Genomic DNA, 20,703 nt, shown 5'->3' with positions numbered 1-20,703 from the left:
CTGCTGCAGGTAAAGGCTCGTTAGCTCAGCAGAGAAATACTCTGTAATTCCGATAAAACTTGCTCGATAGCCGCGCTAACGCTAGTTTCATCGGCTGAAGCCGCCATGTTCTTTAGACTGAACTGACGCGCTTCCCGTTGCGTCACACCTCAACCCGCCTCAAAGCCAACGCTGATTGGACGTTCGTTTGGTGAACGGCTCCAAATTTTCTTCAACGGAGGGTATCCAGACTGATCTGCGAGTGAAACCTTGAAACCTCGCGAGATCAGGATGGTCTCACGAGGCTAGGGTCCCTCAGCTATGGTATACAACCTGATCTCCACAATGTTATACCGGTGCAAGCAAATGCTATATCAGCGTTTTTACTGTTGATGATATAAAGACAGATTGAATGAGTCATAACATACATGTTTTGGTGAAAGCAAGGACAAAAGAGGAAAAAGAAACAACTTACAATACTTGTAAAAACACAAAAGAGAACACAATCTTTTACATGGTGGACATATGATCAACTTCTGTTGATATTGTATCCTGGGAACTATTGTTTTCATGTGTAGAATATGGCAAGGACACTTCTTCACTGTCTATCCAGGAGGAACAGCAGCACTCCATTTGTCAATATGTGTTCCCAAAGTTTGATGTTTCAATTACTTTCTTTCATTTTTTTTAAAGATAAATTGAAAACAGAGAAGATGAAACATCAAAAGGACCTGACCCAAATCTTTAATCAACTCTGGGATTAGAACGCAGTAAAAACAATGAGTTTACATACGCTTGTTATTATTCTGACGCTCTGACAGTTGGGATTACTGAACTGATTTTAATTGGCTAAATGTCAGAACAATCAGAGAAAGATTTTTGTATTTTTTTGTTACTTTCTATAAAGTCAAAAGTTTAAAGCAACACCGTATAAGTTTTGACCGAAGTACTAGCTTAATTTAACATATATTAAATAATTTTTCAGGTCAATATACTGCACTTGTGTCAATGCTCCGTGCGGGCTGCCCTTCTCAAAAACTCCCCCTATGTAGTTTAAGAGTGTGGGATCGGGGTCATGTGACCTAGGCCCATTCTAGGTTACAGCAGTCTGAGCTCAGACTGCCGTCACAACAAAACAAAGCACAGATGACACTTTTTGGTTCTCTGGTAAGGGATTTAATCTAGATGGATGGATGTGGCCTTGTCTTTACAAGTAACTCCATGGCTCCTAAACTTGCTGGTCCAAAGTGGTCTGCCATCAAATTCCAAATTGTTTCATTTTGCAACAGTGCAGTGTTGTCAGTGTTGCACTAAACCGGCAAGTTATAGGTCTTGCACCCAGTAAGATTACCATTACCCAAATTAAGAGAGGCTATTACTCTGATCATTTCAAAACAATTTAGGTAACTGGAGGGACAAATTTGTGTTTTTAGTAGGAGGTAACGTCTTTACCACACAGTTTCCCTGTGTGACTGAGGGGAAATCCAAAACATATCAAGCAAGCAAGATATGAAGAAGAGAATTGTGGATCTCCAGAAGTCTGGCTCTTCCTTGGGACCAATTTTCAGATGCTTGATCTTCGGATCTTCTGTCTAAATAAAAACGTGCAAATATAAACAGCACTGGAGGGTCCAGTCATCATACTGATCAACAAGAAACCTGGTTTCATGGCCCAGAGTTGAATATGTTTAATTGCAAAGTGTGCCTATCAGTTAATAATTAGTTAATATGTTTGTTTCCCCCACCGTAAAATCTTTTAGGTTTGCTTTTGCTTCGGTCTGATATTCACGGACCCAGTCTGACCAACACTTAGCTCTACTCCAGATGAGAACTTCTGTTTCTTGAAACTCTGCTGTCAGCAGGTAAGATATTTAATAATAAATAATTCCAAGACCTTTATTTAGAAAATCTGCATCCAACTTTTAATGTCATTACTTATGCACAAAGTTTTGCACAAGTTTTTTTAGAATTAAAAAGTCTTTTTTTTTATTTGTTTGTATTCATCGTGTATTTTTATCCTTGATTTCATGGCAGAAAATGAAATTTCAAATTAGTAATTCTAATATGTAAAAAGAAAAAAAAGTATAAAAAGAAACCTATCTTTGAAACGTAGATAAGTTGATCATATCTTGGTCCATAGAAGCTGTTAAACCAGCCATCCAAGGAGTCTTTTCAGAGACAATTAGATATAACACTGCACAATGAGAAATGCTACTCTCTTGACTGAATGCTAATTTTTACACAGGAAATAAATGGCTTTCAAACCTTGAATTTTTCCCTCCCTGCTCTGTTCTTTACCTCTTCCATGAATTTAAAAGATGAACCTCAAGTTCAACTAATTGTAGGTAGATTAATTGGGGCTTTGAAAATTTTGTTCTGTAGAAATATGGACACAATGCTAATTCACATATAGATAAGAGCAGCAACCCTGTTTTCCTTCAGTTTGAGGCATGCATAAACACAATCATCCCTTAAACTACAGTACTGGTAAAAACACATAAAGGGTTGATTTGGGAGTATAAAATTTCAGTTCAGTTCCTCCCTCTTAGTCCAGCGTAAATTGATTTTGCATTTTGACTCTTCAGTCTTGTTTCCTTGACGTTGATTGTTCAGAGCAATGAAATTGTTGATGCTTGTTACTTTAACCTGATAAACCTTTAGTTTACCTTCTGGACAGGTCGGCTTGCTTATTCTCCTGTATTTGTATCTAACTGCATGATCATCTTTGTTGTGAGTTCTTTTTTTAGTTTATCTTTTCTTTTGGCAGTATTAAATAGTTGAGGCATAAATCGAGATTTAAACTCGAGAATAATATATTTTTCACCAGTAAATAAGTCTGGATCCTTTGTCTTGAATTGCAATAAGTCTTGTGTTTTTGTTGCTGTTCGCTTTGGGCAGCTTTTCATTTTTACTTGCCTCTTTTTAAAGAAAGTCGCTCTGCAGCTCATTGGAGAGCTGACTGACAGCGACCTCGGTGTGCACAGATCCTTGAAGTATTCTGGCAGTCTGCTGAGGGCTGTAATCTGTAAAGTTCTCCTTGGCACCGGTGACCGTTTCAGTGCAAGGACAGTGTCTGCAGGTCCGGTGGTTCTCCGGTAGCCCGTTGGACAACCTTGTAGAGTTGCACTCGTCGATGTGATGCGTTTGCTTGCACGTTCCCTTCTGTGTAGAGGTGTGTTCGCAAATACATCGACAGAATGTGCTTCTGCAGTGAGCTACATCCCGACACAGCGACTTGCGGAAATTGGGCTTGAAGACCAGATAGACGACGGGATTGTAAAGGGTGGAGGACTTGGCAAAAATGGCTGCCAAAGCAAAAGCCATTGGTGGTACATCTGTTGATTTACCAAATGCTGCCCACATGGACACGATTGCATACGGACTCCATGCTGTCAGGAAACCGATGCAAACTGCCACGGAAAGCTGAAAAAAGCAACATGAAAACACTCAGAAGACATTCCTCATGAAAAAAATGCTGATCAAATGGGAATAAGTGCATTCCTACAAAGCACGCTTATAGATTTACCTTGACTATAAGTGCATGTGCATTGGTGATCTTGTTCTGCGGGGACATGTGCTGCTGCACGGCCTGCCGAGAGCCTCGCACAGTCACCAAGATGAAGGTGTAGGACAGAAATATGACAGTGCAGGGTACAATGTAGCAGAAGAAGAAGAGGCAGATGATGTAGCTCATAGCTGCAGCACTGTAGTTGGGAGCGTGCCAGTTGATGCAGCACGCTGTGCCATAAGGTTCAGCCCCATACTCTCCCCAACCTGACAGCGGACCCACGGCAAACACTCCAGCGTAGCACCAGATGCCCGCGACGAGCAGGGAGGCATGGCAGTACGAGAACTTGTTACCTGTAGTGAGAGATTGAGGATAAATTATTGACTGTTAAGAACACAAATACAGGACAGAAAACAACTGCGCTGAAGGGGCTCTATGAGGTGGAAGCAAAAAGAAGGCGAGATGTATTTTGTTTGGATCTTGTACGAAACACCAACACAATTTGTTCATCATTCAAAGCTGGGAGGACTAAACATGGTTTGGAAAATGTTCAAATCTGGTAAGTGTGACATGCATGTATTTTCAGCCCCTTTTGATACAAAACCCCTGAATCAAATCGACTTGAACCAATCGCTTTCTGTATTCACCTAATGAGTAATTATAGTATGCATTTAGTCTTAGTGTTAATACAGTTGTTCTGTGAAGACCTCAGAGGCTTGTCAGAGAACATTAGTGAAATAACAACATCATGAAGACCAAGGTGCATATAAGGGATACATATGTGGAGAAGCTTAAAGAAAAGCTAGGTAATTAAACAATATTTCAATGTTTGGACATCTCACTGAGTACTGCTCAATACACCATTCAAAAACAGAAACACACCAAAACATAGGTGTTTGCCTAATATTGCAGATCTAGATAATAATTCTATAAGCAGCCAAGAGGCTCATGGTAACTTTGTGGGAGCTGTGAAGAGCCACAGCTCAGGTAGGATAATCTGTTGATTGAATATCTATAAACTGATCATAAATGGTCCTACATCCAAAGTGCTAACACACTATACCAGCTGTGAAACATTGTGGTAGCAGTCTCATATTTTGTGTGGTTTTTCCTCAGCAGAAACAGGAAAGCTGGTCAGAGTTGATTGGATGACGGGTGGAGCTAATTACAAGACAATAATGGAAAAAAAACCTCTTATACTGGAAAAAAAAACAAAAACTTGAGATTACGGCAGAGGTTCACCTTCCATCCGGACCACAACACTAACCATACTACCAAATCTACAATGCAAGGCTTTAGAAAAAAAAAAAAAAAACGATTTGTGTGTTAGAATGTCCCAGTCAAAGTCCAGACCTAAATCCAACTCACAATCTGTGACAAGAGTTGAAAACTGATGCTCACAGAGTTTATCCCCCCAATATTATCCATCTTTGAGCTTTTTTGCAAAGAGCAATATGCTAATATTTCAGTCTATTCATGTGAAAAGGTGATAGAGACAAAAGGCAAAAGATTTCCAGCTCTAATCACAGCAAAAGGTGGTTCAGATAAGTATTGTCTCAGGGGCCCTAAATGCAAATGGGTGCCACACTTTTCAGGCACATTAAATCTTAATAAAATACAGTTTAGTTAGTGGTTGTAACAAAACGTGGTTGTACTGTCTCTAAATGGGACATAGATGCATTTATTTGAGTGTTTTTTACAAGTCAAATAAATCATTATGTATTTTCAACTTTGAAAGGCTATGTGTAGTTAATAATGATACCAACAAGTTTGCCTATAGCCTTTAGCTAACGTGGGTGGATATCATTTAAAAATCACTGGAAATAAAAAAGAACAATTATAAAATACACAGCAAAGGATTAAATAAGTGCAAACAGTTCACAGTAATTACAGTCGTATCCAACTGTTTGTCTAGACTTTACAAAGAGCTTAAGTGACTGTCTAATAAACTTTGGCTATAAAAAGTAAGTTTTGCTGGTAGACAGGAATGTGAAACTTCTGAGTGGATGACTGAATCCAACGATAATCACAGAGTAGTCAAGTTCTTTCGGTGTTTTTCAAATGGGGTTTCATTGTAATAGGACTTTTTAATTCTGCTTGCAAAACATTTGGTAGAATAGAAAACAGTATTTTGCAGGTACACAAACAACAAATGCCTTTCAGTCTGTATGAGTTTGGATAGTTTCTTGTCAGTTTAATTCTTATGTAAGCCTTTTTTTTATGTCAAATCAGACACTCAGGTTCTGCAGTATCAACCTTGAATTTTCACGCATTGCTTTGTGCAACCTAAGTTTCTGTAGCGTGAAACGAGACGTTGTGCCGCACGTCCATGTTGCAGCGCTCAAGTCCGAGTGTGATTAAGAAGCTCTGTGAGGAACACTGCTACAGCCCTCACCGCATTGGGCTGTAATTGATTTAGGCAAGGGCTTTTTCAGAGCACATTCAGAGAGGAGAACACAGTCTTATCTGGCACCACACAGCCTCTTCAGCAGGATGTCAGCCCCTCTTACTCTTCAAGCTGAGGGTGGGGGAGGCGATTACACCCAGCGGCACTTGCTGAGCTGCGTGTTACTGTGGAAAAGGTGTAGTTTGCCATTACAGGCCTTTATCTGTTGTGGAACGTTACTCCAGAGAACAAAACGCCAACTATCCAAGTGACCCATCAAAGAATAAATCTCTTTTTATACAGAACTAAACACCACTAGAGAGAAAAGCTCCAACTATTTTTGGCAAATATGCCTCACACTCTTTTATTCTGTTAATTAGTAAGTATTTGAAACATTAATAAGTCGAAGCTCTTAAGTAGTACCCACAGTCCTCTGTTTTGTCAGACCCACATTATGCTATATAGTGCTTAAATAATTACAAAAAGATTAAAGTAACATAACAGAAGTTTTTTGTGACAAATATTGTTTATTGTGGTTAGAATCCTCCCCATTGTTATGAGATGAAAACACATTTGTTTGTAAGATTCATGTTTTATTTTCTCTTTTTGTTATAAAATTCAGCCATTTTTCAGACTTAAAAACAGCTTCTTTCCAAAAGCTGTTGAAGCTATCGTCCCCTGCTGAGAATCTAACCAGCAGCCCAGTTCATAGTCTGTTACATGTTTACAGACAGGCTGCTGGCTCCAAAGGTTCTTGATCTGATGGAGAATTATTTATGCTGCCTCTCACATGCTATTGTTCTATTGCACACTTTTAGCTTCTCAGGGAGTGATGTTTGGACGTCCTTGCAAATTGCACAGTTCTCTAACTTGATCATTTACATGTTTGCTAATTAGTTTCATACTTCGGGGTTGTTTTGTTTCTTATCAGGTCTGGTGTAGTTTGTTTCTGTCCACTTGTCCTCTCAGCTTTTTAGGTTTGGTTTCTGATCTGTTCTTGTTTTGAGCCTCAGCACTGATGTCTGGTCTAATTACTCACTCTGCACACCTGCCTAACTCCACCCCTGCTGCAATCACCTCTCACCGGTTTCACCTGCCTCCACCTCCATATAAACTGTTGGGACCAGACATCAGTGCCAGGTCGTCTTGTTGGTCTTGTCATGTTTTTGGGTGAGTCAATCCTGATCTGATGTTTGTTTTTGGAATTTTGACCTAGTTTTTCCCTTCCAGAGAACCTGAGCTATTCTGTCATGTTACCAGTCAGTTTCTGTTCCTATGAAGTTCTGGATGTTTTTTATTAGTCTTTTTGATTCTTTAGTCCTTTTTGCATTGCTCTGCTTTTTGTTTAATAAATCCCTTTTTTAAGAACCTCTGCTGGTCTGGATGAATTCTGGGTCCGCTGCCGTGATTCATTACAGTTAGGTTTTTTTTTCTGTCTAAAGATCCAGCAGTTGAGCTGATTTAGCATTCAATCCTCCTATCTGTTCATGTGGACTGCTGCATGTCCTCAAGGAATGAATTAATTAAATGTTTTTGACTAAATCCAGTCCAGATTTAACAAGTTGAAGTGCAGATGTTAAAATAGACCTGATCCAATTTAGTCCAAATAAAAAAAAAAGCTAGCATTGCCCTTTATCACTTTTCTGTAAATGTATACAGTTAAGCCTAAAATAATCATATTCCCCTACAGATTTTGATTTCAAATAATTTTAGACATTTGTTTCTCATAGAAAATGAGAAAAGAAACAGAATGAATCATTTGGGGCTTAACTGCAGTTTATTGTGGCAATGACTAATTGTGTGTCTACAACTGCAACTGTGTGAATTGCAACTTTGACTTGCAATTCACACTTTATTTTTCCCAATGGGTTTTAGCAAACATGGGCCAAAAAAGAAAGGGCGATAACTAGAGATACTAATTTTAGTTGTTGTGTAAGTGATGCATGTAAGCTTGGACTGGTTTGCGAGAGATAAAAATATTGTATGAGCAGAACAACCACAACACAAAGGTATAAGAAATCTATTTAAAGATTTAAAGATTGCATTTTTGTTGGTGTTGGTTTCAGTTACTTCTCAGAGAAAAGAACAGATTAAAATACAAACATCTGAATCAAAATTTAAACAGTTCAAGCTGGAGAGCCTCACACAGACAAAAACAAGCAATTAGAGAGATTTTTTGACATACATTATAAAAGTTATTTGCCGCTCGGACGTGAAAGCTGCGAATGTCTATATGATTGGATGTTCATTTTAGGATTAGTGACGTTTTCTCCCCGGGGTCCGGACACTGGTGGTGGAGGCTGTAAGGGAGAAATAGTCAGGTGAAGCTTGAGAGTGTGAAGGAGGAGATGGGGTGAAGGAGGGTCAAAGCTCAGCTGAAGAGCAGGAGCATCCATGAATGGGGCACCTTTATAAGCAAAGTCTTGTGGACCGGAAGGATGAGGTCCTGACGCAATTGGCTGGTGCACAGATGCTTGACTAGGCAATCAGTAGAAGCAGGTGCACCGAGGGGGGGGGGGGGGGGGGGGGGTCTTCCAGCTTGAGCTTTCATTTAAACTTCATTACTTGTCCAAACTGTTAAACCCTGTTTATAAAAGGCAAAACTTAGAACCTTCTTCTTTATTTCATCATAACCTCAAAACCTCTAAAACGCTCTCTTCCAGGGAATTGACTTTTCCTCGCCATTGTTAGAAAATATCATGCCAGGGATGATCTGTGCTTTCTCTTGTTGAGATGATGACGTTTTTGTCAGGCATGAGAACAGTAGTACTGCTTCATATTCGACAACTGCTTGATGCTGCTGCATGGTGGCTGCAAGTCATGAAAACACTGCTACTGCCACCACTGGCTCCTTCATGTCACACCAATCACCTTGAGAGGCTGCCACCCAGATAATGAATCATCCTAATATTCCCGCACAGGTTTTGTACACGCTCAAAACAGTGAACTCTCACACTCCATCACTGGCTTCATGATGCAAGTATAGGAGGTCTCCCCCAGACATGGCAACAAATCAGTTCTGTCTAATTTTATGTATGGGTGTGATGTGAAGGACTTACAGAATAGATAACACAATACCCTGAGATTTGTTTTTTTTTAGATTAAAATACAATATATTCGTTTGCTATGATGTGCTGTTAAAGCAGGGTTTTTTTGTCACAAATACCATTTGTTTCAAAATTACTCTAAATAGGATGTACTTCGCCTTATAAATTCCTAACTAAATCTAGCTTGGAGGTAACAGGATGTCACAGGGTTCCTTGGCCTGAAGTCTCATAAAAGTATAATAATTTGTGCTCATTTGCACTTCAGACGGTATGTATAGGGCTTGTTGTCTCTTGTGTTTTATACACTTCATTATAGAACTGTGTTTACTTGCAAACTAGACAAAAGGAGCTCTTTGAAAACACAGACTTCAATTATTGTGTGCAAGAGTTGAACTTAATTGAGAGCAGAAAGCACATTTGAATTTATTGTAATACTGTGGGGTTGTAAAATTGGTTCAGTTTTTAGAAGAACAAGGTGTCCACTGTATATGTGATCTAACATCTGAAGCTTTTTAAGCAACTTATCACTGCAGCTAGCTCTGTGTTTCCAGTATTTTCTGTATCTTCTCTGACCATTGCAGCTTATACAGTGTCTTTCACACATTGATAATTCTGACTGATAAATTATGTTCAGAACCTTCCTGCTCTGTGAACCCCTGTGGTGCAAATAGATGGACATGAATATGTGTAGAACATGATCAGGAACAACTATGGGTCATGTGTTTTGATTTTCCACCAATGAAATATGAGTATTTGAGGGTAAACGCTTAGTGCAGGCATGTTAAGTGTGACTGCAAGTAATTATTTGAGATCATTTTGAAAATTTGGTTGGGGGACATGGAGATGAAAATGCCACCAAAATAAAGAAATAGATATTAATAATTGCATTAGTTAAGCTGTTATAGGTGGAGCACCAATACCATAATACTACTAAAATAAAGGCATGTAGAATCTGATTTGTGTTTGAAATATCTTGATCCAGTTTGGCTTTCTGATCTATCAAAAATATTAGCTTCACTCAAAGCTTTAACTTGTATGTTAGACCCCATAAAAAACAAATTATTCCCCCATTTTAGATATGACTCTATCTATCTAATATATTAATTAGTTTATATCCCTGCTTTTTTGCAGTTTTTTCATTTCTTGTATAGCATATCGTATTTTGTTTTTTATACACAAATATACATGCATATTTTAAACTTAAAAAAACAACAACATAATTTTATTTTAAACCAAGCATGCTCTTTTTAATAGCTGTAGAGTATAACTTTTTTATGGTGTGAATTTGCCCTAACTAACGGTGTCTATTATTTTATCTTTATCTGCCTTTGTGTGTATCTGCATGCTTCCGTTTGCCTTTCACTGTGCTGCTGCTAAACCTGAATTTCTAAAAGGATATAAAGGATATTCTATTCTGTTCTTGTTTTAATTTAACCTTTACCTGAGAAACCTACTCTTAATCAAGATGCCTGATAACTTACAGCCTTATTTCTGAGCTTCTTTTCTTGTCTAAAATTCCTGAAGAAATAGTTTCTTGTGGATTGTGTCTGGCTGTTTGAAGCATGTAAGGCAGGTTTCAGAGCGCTGAAACAGCACTGATGAAAGTCACTAATGGTATTCTGATCACCTCAGATGACAGACTTTTGCTTATACTTGTCCTGTTTCATCTCAGCGGTACATTTGATGCAGTCTGTCACAGTTTGTTCTTGCAAAAGGCTCAAACATACAGCAGTGATCACATGCACAGTTAGTATGAGTGATAACTGTAAAGCTAGCGACACTACAAAGTTATTCAGTACTACTGTCCACTGTTACATGTAGCATGTTCAGGAGAAAGGATTAAAAATGTATATTTGAATGTGTTTACTTAGATACAAAACTTTTTTACCAATTGGTCTAATAAACTGAACTTAATTGCCTTATTTTATAACTAGGATCAAATTGAAATGCATGTAATTGACTTTAAATCCATTAGTATAATTGGACTAAATTGATTGATTAATTAATTAATTTGTTTATTGTGTGAAAGGCTTTAATATGACATTTGTTGTGAATTCTTATGGGTGTTTTCAGTAGTAATGAAATACCTTGAAACAATGTTACTGGTCAAACTAAAGCCTTTCCCATTAAACCATGTCTAACTGTTTCAGTTCAAGCTATTGTTATGGGCCCCTTGATTGTAAATGTCTTTGTTTACATTATTTATGGTTGGGAGCTATTCTTGTCTTCTTTGCAGAACTTTAATAAATATTCATATATTTGAAAACAATGTAATGAAATTTATTATTATGTAGTGCTCAGTGGTACAATCACACTACTTAATGTACCTGACGCATTAAAGCAGTATATTTAATGATGGATATGTTATGTCATAGCAATAATTGGAAGTGTATTTGCAAAAAGATTGTGAGGAATTTTTTTAAAATTATTATTCATTTTTGTCTTTAAAATACCTAATGAAAAAACTTTTGTTTTCTTAGCTTTTCCCCAAATATTGCTTTTATCCAGTATCATCTCTTACTCGTAAAGCAGTCCCATCTTGTGAGTTGGACTTTTTTATTATTATTATTTACCTGTTTTAGATGGATCCTAGTAAAAATATTCTAAAGGCTCAGATGAAGACTAGCATTCGCTCTGGAAAAAGACTGTATTATTTCAAACAGTCCTAACTCAGAAATATACAACCTGTGTGTTACCGCTAAATTATCATTTGTCATTTTACAGAATCATAGAAACTCTTTCTAAAGGCTCTTTTACACAAGTAAGAACAGATATTTTAGTAATTTTAGATTAGAAAGATGGAACTGGTAATAAAGAATTAAACTTATTAATTATGTGGCTTTACCCAATACACTTCCAAAATCTGACAAACAGCTGAGACTATATTAAATTATTTTAAACTAAATTATAGCTTGAGGCAATCTAGCTGGATCTTATTTGGTACAAAATGTTCCTGCCAAATTCCTGTCACTCAGGAATGACTGTTTATTTTGGATAAAACTGAGTATATTTGTATACATAGTAAATAAAATCAAATTAGAGACAGTTTAGGTTAGATGGAGGGTCCATGCTTCAAATTTCAATCCTGGTTAATATTTAAACATTAGAGTCATTAAGGGGCACTGTAACAAACCATCCACTACCTCAAGTAGACCTAAAATGCTGGAAATGTTTTAATTAGCAATTTGGAAAAAAGCCGATCAGTCCTAAAAAAAAATTAAATAGAGTTAGCTCCTGGAAAATCTGACGCAGGAACATGTGGCCCATGGAAGTGTTCTTCAAAGTCCCAACAGTGTATTTTGAATTATCTCAACAGTCTGTGCTGCTGAAAGATTTGGTTCAGAAAAACACAATTTAATGCTATATTTCCAAAGTGGCAAAATGGTTTACTGTGCTTCTGGAAAATGCACTGCTTTGATCGCTTTCCTTCTCAATGCACAAACACCAGGGGGCTGGTATGTTAGCTGCTTGTACAGTTACAAACCCCAAACTATATCTGTGTTGACTGTATACGAGTGTTAATGCAAACAGAACTCCTGTTGCTACTCTGGAGACAGCATCTCTATCATTCCTAGGTTTTATTTTAACTTGCTTGCTGCCTCTCAGTGGCAAGTGGTAGCCTTAAACGTTGGGTTTACTCTAAAGTTGCATTCACACCATCAATGTAGAACAGAACATGTTTGTAGTTGTTGTTGGTCTCGTTGAATAGTTTGGTCTGTTTGGGGATGTGGGAATATGCGGCAAACCTCTGGTGTTGATCAAAAACGTGAACTCTGCTCCAACTAAAAACGTACAGTAGATTATGCATGTGCTTCAGCAGAACCACATGCATGAAGTAGACTACAACGCTCTGTGTTGTGGGTAAACACGACCAAAAGAAACGTGCATGGCAAGACAGCCAGAAGAAATTCCCTGTGGTTATTGGTAGTGTTGCGCCGATGCCATTTTTTGGCCCGATACTTGGCTGTGCAGTATTGGCCGATACCGATACCATCTGTTTGAGATTTATGTGTGTGTGTGTGTGTGTGTGTGTATCTGTGTGTATATGAAAAACTGCATACTACTTAGGGTAGTAGAACTTTTTATTGCCTACCTGGAATGGGTGACGATAGTTGAATAAACCTTTGGCTCTAAAAGGCCAAAATAGTGCAACATTCGTGAAATTATAACATGTATAATATAGTAGTGCAACAGTAAGACAGTAAAATTACATTATTAATTGAATAATCTCTTTTAAATCCTGAGTTTTGGCTCTCAAATGCCAAAATAGTGCAACTTTCATTAACTTATATAACATGTATAATACTAGTCGGGAGAGAGAAGGCTGCGTTCAAGTGACATACAAACATCAAAATGGCATCGGTGCCCTATTTGTTGGTACTCGCTGATGCCGATACCACCATTTTAGTGCTGGATCGGGGCCCTGTCCCATACTGGTATCGGTATTGGTGCAACACTAGTTATTGGTTAAGTGGACAATAAAAAAGCTCTCGCAAGTACATCGACATTTTCAAAGTCAATGTTGAAAATGTCCAATGAAAATGCCTGAAAATGAAGGCTGTGGGAATTACCCATGCAGCAGAACACTGTAGGTAAACAACTCCATCAACAGTGGTAGAGGAGGAGGAAAAAAAAGGTCAAATGTCCTTGGCGCAGTTGTTAAATCTAGCTTTTTCCAGTTGTGTTTGCTTAGTAACGTGAAGCCTTATCTACCTCATGCTGCTCTAGAGCATGCTATTCACGCCTTCATTACACGTCGTTTGGATTACTGCAACTTTTTGTATTGTGGGCTCAATCAGGCCTCCATTCATCGCCTGCAGGTACTTCAGAACGCTGCACCTCGTTTACTTACAGGCACGAAAAAGCGAGATTATATAACTCACGTGTTGTCTTCACTGCACCGGCGCCCAGTCAGCTATAGTATTCGTTTTACGATTTTGTTAATGGTTTTTAAATGTTTGAATGGGTTAGCTCTCCTCTATCTTTCCAAGCTTTTGTCAGCTCGATCCACAAGATCAGGAAATCAGCTTACTTTGGTTGTGCCAAGATCACGGCTGAAAAGTAGAGGGGACCGAGCATTTGCTGTGGGCATGCTGAGACTCTGGAATTGTCTTCCTTTGCGTATTAGAACAGACCAGTCGCTTTGCATTTTTAAATGTTTTAACTCAAGCTGAGCTGATTCTTTTATCATTTTTCTTTTAGTGTTTTAGTATTTGTCATTTGTAACTTTTCTAATTTTGTGTATTTGTGATTTTGTATGCACATACATGTTTACTGTATACATTTTGTTGCCACTCTGTACAGCACTTTGGACAGAGGCATCTGTATTAAATGTGCTATATAAATATAATTGACATTGACATTGGTATGAAGAACTAGATGGCGTTCTTGTAAATGTCAGCACCACTACAGCAGGGGAGGTGAATACTTAGTGTAAAAGGTTGAGTAAAATTGAGAAACAGTGTTCTGAAGCCTAATTTGGAGAGATGGTTGCAACCCCAACTGAATTGAGCATCAGTTCTAATTGGCTGTTAGGCGTGGAAATGACTCAAGTGCTCCTTTGAAAAGCAGTATATAAAAGTAACCTTAAAAACAAAGCTGAATGTCAGGTTCAAAGTCAGCATTACACAAGATCAGTCTAAAACAACCTTAATCCTGTCAGTAATTAACTGTGTGAATGTCATCAACTGATCTTATAATTAGTTTCCTTGACTACATTCTTCATTTTCCTGTTGCTCTGATTCTTGATTCATTATTCTTACATGTATATTTCATGAGAACTATAGTTATGCCCTCTAGGCTAGTAAACACAGGTCATTCACGCGTAACATTTTTTCATATATTTTTCTTTACCCCAGTGAGAAGACTATTGACTTAACAGTCGTCTTGCAGTCATTGACACCCTCCTGCAGGAGGACTTATTCTGATGGATATTAGTTGCCATAAGACTAGAAAAACACAAAATCTTTTATTGCAGAAAATGTAAAGAATCTGGCCAAAGAATTCATAATATATGGGCTTCTATATATTTTGCCACATTACAACCAGAATCATCAATTCATTTTATTGGGAGTTTGATTAGGTTAATGCTTTTGGCAGTCTCCTTTATGCACTGCAACGTACACATGAGGATATATTGTGGATTTCATCTGATAGACCGACATAGAGTGGCGCATAACTGTGAAGTGGAAAGAAAAAAATACATCTGTTTTTAGCATTTTACACACAAAATCATCTAAAAAGTGTGGTGTGCATATTAATTTAAGCCACATGAGTCAATATTTTGTAGAACTACAATTTCCTGTAGTTACAGCTGTAGACTTTGTGGGGTCTGTCTCTGACGGTTTTGCACCAACACGTAAAAAAAAATTGTCATTCTTCTTTGCAAAACATCTCAGTTTCAGTAAAACCTTTGATGCAAGCTAAATTCCTGTTCAATTCAACTCTATTCAATTGTCTCTATATAGCAGCAATTCACAACACATCACCCTCATCTCAAGGCACTTTACAAAGTCAAATTTAATCAAATCCTCCAGACAGATTGGTCAAAAACCAGTGTAACTTGCTGTGGTTTCTCATAGCGCCTGTTGCTTACATTTTAATTTTTTCACAACAATATCATCTATATTTGAGACATTGCCTCAGTTAAATACATTAAAGATATAACCTACAGAAATATGGTTTAATGAGCTCCCTGGAGCTGCTGCAATTGATACAGTGTAGTTCTAAGTGCTTCATACTGCCTCTCTTTCAGCATCACACAATGTTTTATCTTAATGAGGACACTCATTCAATTTAAATGACAACAATAATAAAAAAAAATCTAAATTCAAACCAAACCTAACTATGAATATAATCCTATAACCAGAACATAAATGGTTCAATGTCCTTAAAAAGAACAAACAAGCACACTGATATTTTGGCTCAGCTCTGGCTGATGTCAGCGAAGAAATTAGACCATCGTATGGGTTACTGATGACCTCATAGCTTTTAGGGTTAAAGAGCTTCTTCTTGTACAAGCGTAAACAGACCCACACGTGTGCTACTGGCACTACCACTGAACTTTGAAGGAACATGGGAAGTCATAAATACTAATCAGCATGGCTTCATAAGTGACGTTCGTTTTAGGAGTGTGAGGTGTTTCTGTGGACTGGCGATGTGTTGACAAGATGTCGGCTTGTTCCTCACACCCATTGATCATGACTGATGAGTGGTGCTGTGGAGCTTTCAGTTAATGTTGAGGACCTGACAAGAAGCAGGAACAAGCATGGTGGTAATGGTCTCAGGAGTTCCCCCTCTGGAAGGTTTTACTGTAGATGGTCTGAAGGTGGTTCTCGCACATGTTGTTGTGCTCCCAGAATTCATAGAGAATGAAGCATGATTCATTTACCAGCCGCTGAACTGCGATGTGTAAGCACCCTGTCTGCTGCTTTCAATTTCATTGGCTTAAACCAATCTTTGGTGGGCGGGCACGAGGTGTTGCTTCGCCCCAATCAGCTTGCAAAGTTCTGATGAATGTCCAGCCTTTCCCTGAGCGAATTTGATTGCCATAGTCCATGACTGATAATGGAGAAGAATGTAGAGTGCTACACATTATCAATCTGGCTTGCCGGGTTAGACTCAGTAATAAAAGAAGAAAAATAATCATCTCAAACAATGATTTCTTTCCCATGGATTTTTAATTGGATATACAGTAGGTCTATATTTTGACCTGGCCATTCCAATACATGGCCAAATTAGAATGAAATCTACAATTTCATATTAGGTCTGGCTGTGTTTTTAAGGATTATGCCCTTCTGGAAGGTGAATCCACGCACCAGCTTCACGTCTTCCATCCATCAACCCATCAACTCTGATGAGAAAACGATTGCCACATCTTGACGTTGCCACAAACATTTTTACAGTAGGGATGATGTATTCCAGGTGATATGCAGTACTAGATTTATATCCCACATGACGGATCGGAACACCTTTTCAATGCACTGTGTAAGACTCGGAAAGTATTGGGCACCTGTAAACTTTATGTGGCATGAGCATACTAGAAACAGGAGACACACGCAGAGACCTCTGCAGTGTTGTACTTGTGTTCCTGCTGGGCTCTTGGGGAAATGTTAACAGCAGTATTTTTTAACAAAAGCTTTATTGAAGACTAGAATCACATGTATTTCTCTGGTAAAGAAAAGAGACACTTTTCTGTTCTTATTTTAAGTTATGCCAGAGTTTCTTGAGTAATCATAGTCTGTTTCCATGGAAAAGAATCTTACCCCATTAATCACAGTCCCAGGTGCTTGATTCTAATCTAATATTAATGTTGGGTTAATTTATTATTTTGTGGAAAGATAAATTGATTTGAACTTTCTTCATAAAGTTAATATTAGTGTTTAAGTTGTTAAAAGTTGTACTAATTACTTAAAATAATGGTATTTGTCGTCAATTAATTTTATCAAGAGTTGTGTTTGTAGATCTTTAAACACAACAGTTACTTTCAATATTTCAAATGGCTTCTTTATTAATGAGGATAAAATAAAAAGATATGAATATATATGTAAAGGGCAAAATAAAAAACGTGAATAATTATTTACGGTGGAGACAGCAGGGGTAACATTTAGGCTTCGTATTTTTTCAGCTTCACGCCATCATGATTGTTAAGAAACAGATGCTGAGATAAAGGTGGGAATCGCTGGTGAAGGCTAAACCATCCAGTTTCACAACTGATCTCTTCCAGCCTTCTCATTTCCGCAAATCATCGAAGGACCCAATCTACACGGGCCGGGTCCTTCGAAAAGATGCAGCCCCTGAATTTGGACACAGCCATTGTCCATTCAAATTGCTTAAACCTATCTTCTGTTTAAAACCTGGCAAATTTAAAAGTCAGAATATACACCGCGTTCTTTGCTTAGCCTTAAACATTATTATTCAAAACCACCTTCTTGTTTTTGTCAGAAACTTTGTGCCTGATGAACAATGAGGAAACTTAGAAATAGTCCATGAACAAACAAAGTCAACATATGGAATCAACAATCTGAGATGTTGGTTGAAAAGCATGAACTGTGATCTAAAAGTAAGTATCTCTGGCTATTCCAGTGGGTGCACCAAGGAAATTCTACAATTTCAATAATTGGATGGCTTGTGGATGTTGTTGGACAAATACACAGAGAGGGAAAGGAGAACACTGAAAGGATTACATCCAACAGAAGCATAAGTAGAGCAGCAGCAAAAAGGCTTAAATGGGAGGCAACCGGACTTTCGCTCAGTTTTTCTGAAAACATTGTGACACCTATCCAGCAGTCTTTGTCAATTCTGGTGGCTCGTGCTTGAGCAATTTATAGTTGGTGCACTGCTGTTTTTAAAAGACACAGAGGCCCATCCTCCTATGCACCTTCTCAAGCAGATGCAAATCAATGACCCACCCGCCACTGTCCCGGGTCGTTAGAAGCTGTTGCTTGGTGTGAGTGGAGTACTTGGTCACCTGAATCATGACGAGACTGCTGATGTAATCTCTTTGGAATAAGTTGGAAGACCGAGCTGTAAACACTGGGGTAGTTGGAAACGTAATCCACCCATCTGTTCTCCCTATCCAAAATCTGGACATCATTGTCTCCCAGCATAGGAGAGCTGCTGGCCCTCCTGTGCTGTGCCATGCGTTTATTTCATTTCTCCTAAGTCTGAGCAGTCCTTGCTGCATTGGACCACATACACAACGCTGCTCAGCTGTGGTTTGGGTGTTTTTGGGATGAACCAGTTTTTGTCTGAGAGTGTTATTAGGTTTGAAATTTACTGGTCTGTTGTGTTTGGAGAAAATTCTCCTGAGTTTCTCGGAAACTCCTGACACACATAGAATGACAATGTTTTTGCATCTCTCTGTTCTCTCCTCTGTGTTCGTCGCAGTGTTGTTTCTTCTTCTAGCTTTATTGGCCGTAGAGCAACGTTTAAAAATAAAACACTGTTAGGGTGGTCGGACACCTTTATTTTTTGCACAGCAGTTTTTAAAGTCCTTGTTTCACCACCACGCACCTCTTTACAATGTGTTGTGTATTTTTGGCTGTCATCAGGACATGAGTGGGTGCAGGTATGTGTGCAAGGCACAACAATAGGAAGATAACCTGTCTGCTTGCGGAGCTGGGGGACCATGTAGGCATTTGTGGACACTTTGATTATCAGTTGAAATGAGATGATTTATTCGTTGTAGGTGTGTTCTGACTCACATTGGGTGCATTCTTTTACGTAAATAAATTACATGAACCAGCTGTGGGCATCACTGCAGAGGAATAAGGTGTAAGCTTAATATGAATGAGCATAGAATGGTTAGTGTCCTTAGTCATTTACTATCTGGTTGAGAAGACCGAAAAAAAACTATTTTAAACATATTTACTTGATAACATGTTATCCAGCTTAAACTTAGAGTACAAAACAACTGCAGAGCTGTGTTTTACACCAATGCACTTCAGTGCCAAGTTGTCTATATCAATCTGGTGTTTGTTCTGAAGGTTCCCAGGATGGATTGTTTACATCTAGAGATATGCTTGCTGCATGTTTAGCTGTGAAACAGGGTGTGTGGTGAAACTCTGAGCTAAACCTTAATCAGCACAGAAAATGAAAAGGTGCTGCTTTGCTGTCAAGGGTGACAAATACAGTTGGTTTCACAACAACCCTTTGTATGTCTCCACAAGCAAAGGTAACACACGGGTTTGGTAGATAGTAATAGAAAAAAATCACTACCCCATCACATACTGTATCTCCTCATGCTGGCAAAGCAGGTTTGATCATCTCACAACATTTTCAATGTATAGTAAAGATAAGCATTTTATAAGATTTGGCTCAAACTGCTATAAAGGTAATTTATATTACATATCTTTGTCCAAAATTATAGATCAAAAAATCTGATATGTATTCATTTTACTTGTTAATTTTATTTGGGGACAGCCTTTACTTTATAATTTATTTAATCACTATCATCTCATGTAGTGTTTCGTTGGTTATGATTTTTTTTCCATAGGGATGCCTAATAAACAACATAAAAAGTGCTTTGATTACCGTAGTTTGGACAGCAGACCTTGAGCCAGCAAACACAAGAGAGCACCGTGAGGTTGGACAGACTGCACAAGCCAAACAAAACACCACAAAAGGCGTAGACAGTGCAGGTTGTCAGGTTAAATAGCCACCTGAATAGAAAGAGAGACAGAAAAGAACACGTGTCACTGAATGACATCTTGGTTAAATAAATATGCCTGTACAAGCCTTCTCAGGAAAACATCCTAATCCATAGACAACGAGAGAGAGAGAGGTAATAAATTCACTGTAGTGCAACTGGTCAAAAGTGACGGCGGGCGGATAGTGATACACTTTGACTGGACACCTGCCTGTTTGACAGCTAACATCCGCAGATCCTTAGAGGACCAGAAAAAGATAATAGAGAAGGTCAGCAGGTGAAGTGGGGGACGCTTAAGGAACAAAAATTGCAATTCTTGTGATATTTTGAGGTTTTACAACAACAACATAACTGTGTTGTGAATCTATGAATTGTTGTCATTATCGGAAACAAGCCCTGCTGATGGCAGATTCAAATATCAAAAAGGCTATTTTAAGCACCTTGGCAGCAGACTTCAGCATTACTGCTGAATTACAGCTGTTAAAAACACAGAGGAAATTTGTTTTTATTGTGATCACTTTACAAGATGCCCTCGTTTGCTGAACCCTTCTTGTTTTAGATGTTTCCCACTTCAGCTCACTTAACTGTAATGATTGCGATTAATAAGCTCCTAGAGAACTTGACGATATGCCGA

The 20,703-nt window shown here is 38.3% G+C and overlaps 1 protein-coding gene across 3 annotated transcripts in view; it reads right to left on the bottom strand.

The window, feature by feature from the left end:
- Positions 1-293: 293 nt before the first annotated feature.
- The window catches only part of opn7b (opsin 7, group member b), an 88,871-nt gene continuing 68,461 nt past the window's right edge, over positions 294-20,703 (bottom strand). For all 3 annotated transcript variants that reach the window (XM_036132787.1, XM_012862258.3, XM_021316255.2), the window contains 3 exons: positions 19,955-20,082; positions 3,506-3,840; positions 294-3,402 (listed from right to left, as the gene is read on the bottom strand). In XM_036132787.1, coding sequence (XP_035988680.1) covers positions 2,902-3,402; positions 3,506-3,840; positions 19,955-20,082 — 964 coding nt within the window. In that variant the 3' untranslated portion in view covers positions 294-2,901. The remainder of the gene's footprint in view (positions 3,403-3,505; positions 3,841-19,954; positions 20,083-20,703) is intronic.

This window comes from Fundulus heteroclitus, unplaced genomic scaffold, assembly GCF_011125445.2.
Source record: "Fundulus heteroclitus isolate FHET01 unplaced genomic scaffold, MU-UCD_Fhet_4.1 scaffold_54, whole genome shotgun sequence".
In the NCBI taxonomy this organism is placed as follows: Eukaryota; Metazoa; Chordata; class Actinopteri; order Cyprinodontiformes; family Fundulidae; genus Fundulus; species Fundulus heteroclitus.
The sequence above is the reverse complement of the archived record's forward strand: the minus strand, read 5'-3'. Positions and strand labels throughout refer to the sequence as shown.